Source organism: Benincasa hispida, chromosome 11 (assembly GCF_009727055.1).
Source record: "Benincasa hispida cultivar B227 chromosome 11, ASM972705v1, whole genome shotgun sequence".
Lineage (NCBI taxonomy): Eukaryota > Viridiplantae > Streptophyta > Magnoliopsida > Cucurbitales > Cucurbitaceae > Benincasa > Benincasa hispida.
Window position 1 is genome coordinate 16,994,251 of NC_052359.1, and position 7,639 is coordinate 17,001,889.

General features: G+C 32.8%; 1 protein-coding gene across 1 annotated transcript; it reads left to right on the plus strand.

Moving 5' to 3' along the window:
- Positions 1–652: 652 nt before the first annotated feature.
- Positions 653–4,131, plus strand: LOC120091713 (probable pectinesterase/pectinesterase inhibitor 60). Its single transcript, XM_039049824.1, has 2 exons — positions 653–1,594; positions 3,295–4,131. Exons 1-2 carry the CDS (start codon positions 688–690, stop codon positions 3,987–3,989), a joined length of 1,602 nt encoding a protein of 533 aa, XP_038905752.1. The 5' UTR covers positions 653–687; the 3' UTR covers positions 3,990–4,131.
- The last annotated feature ends 3,508 nt before the right edge of the window (positions 4,132–7,639 follow it).

The following is a 7,639-nucleotide window of genomic DNA, read 5'->3' on the forward strand; positions in this document are numbered from 1 at the left end:
GAGAGTATGAGGACACTACCCCTAAAATTTAAGTTACATTCGTATTTATATTATTTACGTTATTTATGATTTTGGCTCTAGAATTTAAAGAAGAGTGATATATAAACTCTCACTCTAATGACATCTCTGAATCTATAATCTGTCAATGAACCATATAAATCTCAGTATCAATTTTGTATTGTTTACGATTTGTGTTTCTCTTTATTTGTGGATTTTATAACACAATGATGAAGAAACAACGGAACAAATAGAGTAAATTGGAAGCTATAACACTTAAAAAAGAAAGAAAAAAAGAGCATTAATGAACCAAAGATGTGTTTGGTGTTATTTTTATTATTCATATCATAATGATAAATCATATCAAAAGTAAACCAAGAGTTTATGAATATAATTTTAGATGATACACAAATCAAACCACACATCTTTGATGAAGAAAAGGAAAAAGGCAAAAAGAACAAAAGCAACAATCTTTCCTTGTTTCTCAAACCTGCTACCATCCCATTCACTTTCTGACACATATTTGGTCAGTACAAAACCTACGCAAAAATAATTAATTCTTTTTCCTCTTAAATAAATAATTCAAACAAACAATAATAAGAACAAATCCCATCTTCTGTTTTCTGTCATTATCATTCCATATTTCCACTCTGTCTTCATCCTTCAAATCCAAAATCCACCATTTTCTTCATGGCTTCACATAACAAAATCTTATTCTTTTCCATAACCCTTTTCTCAATTCTTTCAAATGTCTCTAGTAATTCCATTAACAAATGGTGCAAAACCACGCCGCATCCCAAAATTTGCATTTACTTCATGTCCCCAATCAAACCACCACCCCAAAACCGACCGGAGTTTCGAAAAATGGCTATTCGAACCGCTTTGCAAAAGGCCACCGAGGCTCAAACTTACGCAACGCGGTTCGGTCCGAGCTGTAAAACCACACGCCAGAGAGCCGCGTGGACTGACTGTTTGAAGCTCTACAACGACGTTGTTTTTCAATTAAACCGCACCCTCCAATGCGTCATTAGCGACGGAACGATCCGCCATCGCCGTTGTACGGATTTCGATGCGCAAACGTGGCTGAGCTCTGCTCTTACTGACATCGATTTATGCGTCTCTGGTGCGGCGGATCTCAATGTGACGGATTTTATAGCTCCAATCAAATGCCAGAATGTTTCGAAGATGATTAGTAATTGTTTGGCTGTTAATGGGAGGTTTTTGGAGGAAGAGGCTAAAAAGAGTGAAACTAAAATCGGTGTTGAAGATGATCGAGATGGGCCGTTTCCGATGTGGGTTTCGGATGGTGATCGGAAATTGTTGCAGTCGTCGGCGAGGGTGAGGGCTAACTTGGTGGTGGCGAAAGATGGGAGTGGGAAATTTCGGACGGTTCAGGCGGCGATCGATGCGGCGGCGAGGAGGCGTGGGAGGGGGCGATTTGTAATTTATGTAAAACGAGGGGTTTATAGAGAAAATATTGAAGTTGGGAATGATAATGGAAATTTAATGTTGGTGGGAGATGGGATGAGATTTACTGTGATTACAAGTGGAAGAAGTGTCGCCGCCGGCTTTACCACCTTCAGTTCTGCAACCGCTGGTGAGTGGTGGCTTTCTCTCTCAACACTACGTATTCTTGCCTTTATTTTACCGTTGGATGCAGGTCATACAGTTTAAAAATGGTTATTATTATTATTATTATTATTCGTTAAATTACAATCTGCATGATTTTATGGTTCCTATTTGAAATATAAGTATTTAATTCAAAAAATAAGTCGTTGTAAAATAAATTTGGGTGTTTGACAATAATTTAAAATAATTTTTCAAATATATTTAAACTTTTTTTATCAAAAGAATTTAAATAATAATGAGATTTTGAAAACCATTTTTTTTTAGTGAATCAAAATCGACTCTTAGTTTATAGGTAACCATTTTGTTTTTTTCTATTTTATATTTTTTAAAATTAAGTTTATAGACATATTTGTACCTTCTAAAAATGATTATTTATTTATTTTGTTACATGAAATTTTAAGATTCTAGCCTATTTAGTTCTAAACTCACTTGGTAATTATTTGATTTTTGAAAATTAAGTCTATAAACACTAATTTCACCTCTAAATTTCTTTGTTTATTATCTATTTTCTACTAATATTTTTAAAAACCAAATCAAGTTTTTGTAGCTAAAAAGAAATAGCATTTAAAAATTTGTTTATGCATTTAGAATTTGATTAAAAATTCAATTCTATTACTTAAGAAAGATAAATACTATAGTAAGAAATTAAAAGAAATTAGACTTTCAATTTTCAAAAATAAAAAACCAAATAGTTACTAGGATTCTTAAGCTTTTACAAGTGTCTAATAATCTTTAAATTTATAATTTTATAGGTAATAAGTACTTAACATTATATTTTGTATCTAACAAACTTAAACATATTCAATTTTTATTTAAGAAATTTAATTGATAATTGATTTGTTAGATATAAAATTATTTTAATTTTATGTTTATTAAATGTATATGAATATTTTTTTAAAAAAAATGTAGAGTAAGTCAAGGATTTATAAAATACGAAGTTGACAATTTTTGAGATCTAATCAACAAAAATTGAAGTTTAAAGACTTATTAAACACATTTCATATTTAAAAGAAAATGAATAAACAAAAAATTGAAGTCTCTTAGGTATTTTTTTGAAGTCTATTCAATATACAGTATTTTAAACTAGATACCTACTAAATTTGAAAGTTCAGAAACTAGATGAATAATTTAGCCTCTCTTCTTCTTCTTCTTCTTCTTTTTTTCCTTCATCTCATGTGTTTCTCTCATAGCCAGCTTGTTGAAACTGAAGGTGTGGAATAGTATGACTAGATGACATAATACTTAGGACAGGGTTTTTTTTTTTTTTTCGTTTTAACTTGAATCATTTTCTAAACTTAGAAAGTGAATTAAAAAATGTTCCGTAAAAAAATCCAGATGGAGAATCCATGTTTGAAGAGGAAAAAAACATCCATGATACCATAGAAATATTAAAGTTTATCAGAGAATTGATCACAAATGATTGAGATTCTATTGATTTCTAAGTATCAAGCAGAATGACCTTTTATAGAAGGATCATTTGTGTGAAAACAAATAAACAGAAAGTTCAACGGATTTACATAAAATTTAACGAAAAAGTAATCCGTTGATAACCAATTTTAAATACAACTAACCAGCTCAATAAGCTCTCTTAATATTCTCAAAGCTTACGTCGGAAAAAAATGATGAATTCTCCTTCTAAATATGACTGAACTAATTTTGAACTTTCAGGCATCCAAGGTCCAGGTTTCATGGCTCGAGGCATAAGGTTCGTGAACACAGCCGGTCCACGAATGGGCCAAGCTGTAGCACTACGATCGTCATCGGACCTGTCCGTGTTCCATCGATGCAGCTTCGAGGGCTACCAAGACACACTAATGGTGCTTTCACAAAGACAATTCTACAAGCAATGTTATGTTTACGGTACAATCGACTTCATTTTTGGGAACGCCGCAGTTGTTTTACAAAATTGCTTGATTTACGTAAGAAGACCCTTAAAAGGCCAAGTAAATGTCATAACTGCCCAAGGCCGTGAGGACCCATTTCAGAACAGCGGAATCTCAATCCACAACTCTCAAATACGAGCCGCCGCTGATTTGCGGCCCATGGTTGGCTCAGTCAAGACGTACTTGGGCCGGCCTTGGAAGAAGTATTCGCGGACCGTGATCATGAGAAGTTACATTGATAGCTTGGTTAGCCCTGCGGGGTGGTTGGCGTGGCAAAGTAGTAAATTTGCTCAAGCTACGTTGTATTATGGGGAGTATCGTAATATTGGGCCTAGGGCTTTCACACGGTATAGAGTTAGATGGCCTGGTTTTCATGTCATTAAAAGCCCAAATGTGGCCTCTAAGTTTACTGTTCAGAGACTTATTGCTGGCCAGACTTGGCTTCCGGCAACCGGAGTTCCCTTCAAGCTTGGCGTCTGATTTCCATTTCTTACATTTTTATGATGACCACTCTCCACGGCAGAATTTTCTATCACCATCTCATTATTATTTATTTAATAAAATATTTGGTTGTATTGGGAAGTGAATTGAAAAATGGAACCTACCATGCAAAAATTTTTATTTGTTCATTATGATTAGATGCTTACGTGCTTTCCCATTTTTTCTTTTGAAGCTAGATCACAATTTTGATGCATACAATTCGATAGCTACGTGTGTTTTGTGTATCATAGGTGATTTTCGATCTAGGGATATAATCAAGTGTTAAACTAATAAAACCAAGATAATGACAAAAATTGGGTAAAAAGTGACGTATGAAGACCAAAATGAGTTTGCAAAAGTGGACTACTTTGGAACTTGGCTTAAGCTAGTTTGCTTGGCCTCGGACTTCGCCTAAGCTAAGCCTAGCCAAATGCACAATGTGACAAGCTAGCCATATGGTGTCGACGATTTTGTCTATTTATTCATTTTCTAGTTTTTAAAAAGTCTCTCTCTTTATTTTTTTGTCCTTTGAAAGTCAATGGGGACATCGACACATTTGATGTTTTGGGGGAGGTCAAAACTTCAAACATTTGCTCTATGTATTCCATTGTGTATCATATTTTGTAATGTGGTGTTGTGATTATTTGATAAAAAAAAAAAAAAAAAAGAGAGAGAAAAAGGATAGTATTCATCTTTAAAATGAACCTTGAAGTGAGTATACACTCACTCTTGAAAGTGACTTATATGCCCGTAATTAGATATATTTCACCAAAAGAAAAATAAAAGCCCAATATAAGTTTTGAATAATTTTGGGGGTGCTCAAAAGCTTGTTAAGTAAGTAAATGTTGTAGTTGTAGTCAAAGGATTTAGGTAAAAGGTGTTTGTTCTATTTTCAATTCTTGAAGTGCATGCTTGTGAGAAATAACAAATTTTGTTAAGGTGTTATGAGAAGGACTCCTTGAGAAGTGTCCAAATTTTCTCTCTTTTCTAAAAGTGCAAATTAAAGTTGTATTTCTGTTAATTATTTGAAGTTTTCTTAGTTGTGAGTTGCTCAAGAACAAGCAATGGCTTAAGTTTGGAGATGCGACAAGCCTCATTTATGGGATTTATTTAGCTCTAAAATCTTAGTTATTGGACTATTTTAATATATGTTTTACTTAATTTAGGAATGAACTAATAGATTTGGAAATAATTTTGATTTTTGGTGATTTTCCTTATATTTTTCGTGTTTTTATGAAAGATGAAAGGAAGAAGTTATAGAATTGTGATACTGATGCAATTGCAATCTAAGATAGTTGTGGTATTTTTTATTTTTTTTTTAAAAAAAGGAAAAAAATACCAGATTTCAGCAGTTTTAGAAAGAATTTAAGTCCCAAAAAGATCATAAAGGAACCCTAGCTTTGAAGCTATAAATAGGACATGAAATCAAGGATTCAAGACATCAATTCCTACACTTTTTCGAGCACACCTCACGCAGTTTTGTTCTTTTGCTTAGTTTTTGTAATACTCTTGAGCTCTTGCTACTTCTTTATCCGATCCATCTTTATCAAAAGATTTAGGGTTAGGACCCAAATATCCTTAATAAAGAAAGTTGGTCTATGGTGTACTAGCAAGGGGACCTTATGAACCTATAGTTTTTATAAGCTTCAATGATCGAAGATTAATTAATTAAACTCTTTAATTCAATTAAGTTTCATTCATTAACTACATGACAAACCATTATAGACCCATGGTCGAATTCTTATGCATTGTAGGATAAGTTATATCTACGAATATAATCAGTATAAGCAAGTCGATTCTTCAGAAGTTATTCATAATAAAAGTTGGGTTAAAACGTCTATTTTACCACTGTAATTATATCTTTTTCTTAAGTCCCACTGATTCCTCTAATGAACAATTTGTTTATGATCTATCCATAAACTAAGTCTTTCTCGGGCCAGTGAGAGGGTGGGATCCTTTTGTTCAAGCTCCAAAATCAATACTTAAGGGAACTACTCATTTACTTACCCTTATAGGGAAGGAGTGAATTTCATCTTGTGAATTTATTTTTCAAGATTTCTATTTAATCAAAATGGTAGGCTTGTTGAGTTGGAAACTCATGTCACTCTCACCCATGCAAATAAAAGGTCTGACCTTATAGACAGGCGTTCATAAATAACTCAGGATTAAGATCGAGTTGCACATGATCATCCTATGAAATATTAATCTTATAATCAACGGATTGTTGAGTCAAAAACTCGTGTCACTCTCACTCATGCAAATCAAAGGACTGACCTCATAGACAGGAGTTCATAAATCACCCAAGATTAAGACCGAGCTGCATATGATCATCTTAGGAAATATTAATATCAACAATTAATGAATTTACAATGATGGATTGATATTTCGTGGTTTGGTCTTTATACAGACTCTTTGTATAGGATACCCCCACTCACATGTCTCCACATGAACGGTTTGAATCAAACCATTTGTATCTATACAAAGTGGGTCATATCCACAGTGTCACCAAAATAAGACACCTAACTTTATCCATATACTATAGATCTTTAGGTTATCTCTTGAACATGATCCACATTGTATGTCAACTACATACTGTTTGAGACTACATATGATAACCTTGGATGTTTTCGATCAATGGATAAATTAATATTGCATAATTAATAATTAAATTAATCAACTAATAAATTACGAGGCTTTAGAGCACAAATACCAACAATCTCCCACTTGCACTATAGCTGGTGAGACACAACAAGTGAGACATGTATTCTAGGGCATATTTTATACCCAATATGTTCTCCTACATGCCCTAGCGAAGAAGAGACATTTCTCATAATCCTAGACATTCTAGGTTACTCTCAAACACCTTAACCTAGAAGGTACTTTTATATAAATCAAACCATATGTCATTTAAAGTTATATTGGTCACTACCATGATGCTTTCTCTCAATATGACTTACCCTAGACAATGGTTTTTACTAATATCCTTAGTCTTAGTTTTTGCACCACTATTATCTCATAAATTGTGATAAAATAACTCAGAACCGAAATATTTTCAAATCTTTAAGAATATGTTATGGCTACTCAAAGTTTTGCTTCACAAGAAAAACGAAAATCTTGTGTACCAATTGCACCACTATTACCTCATAAAGTGTGATAAACTAACTCAAAACTGAAACATTTTCATATCTTTAAGAATATGTTATGGCTACACAAATTTTTGCTTCACAAGAAAAACGAAAATCATATGTACCCAATCTCTATCACATAGGATAAAATTATTCTTATCATAGATTTCTCTAAATCTTTATAAGACCTAACGTATCTTGTGAAAGATCATATATTTAACATCACACACACAATTTCTCATTGTCCATAGATACTTTGAGAAATTTTTAATTTTGTACTCAATGGTAACACCATTGATATAACTGATATAACTAGCCATTATATGTTAGGCCTTATTTATGCATTGTCTCCTACTAAGAGAAGATAATTAATCCTTTGTTCTCAACACTTGAGGTATCTTAAGATACTCTTCCTTAGACTTAACTTCACATTAAAAGGATATATTATCATTATTTTTAAAGTTTTGCATCTAATATTTGACAAACACTTTGTAAATAAAATGATAGAGAAAAACTTAACATTAT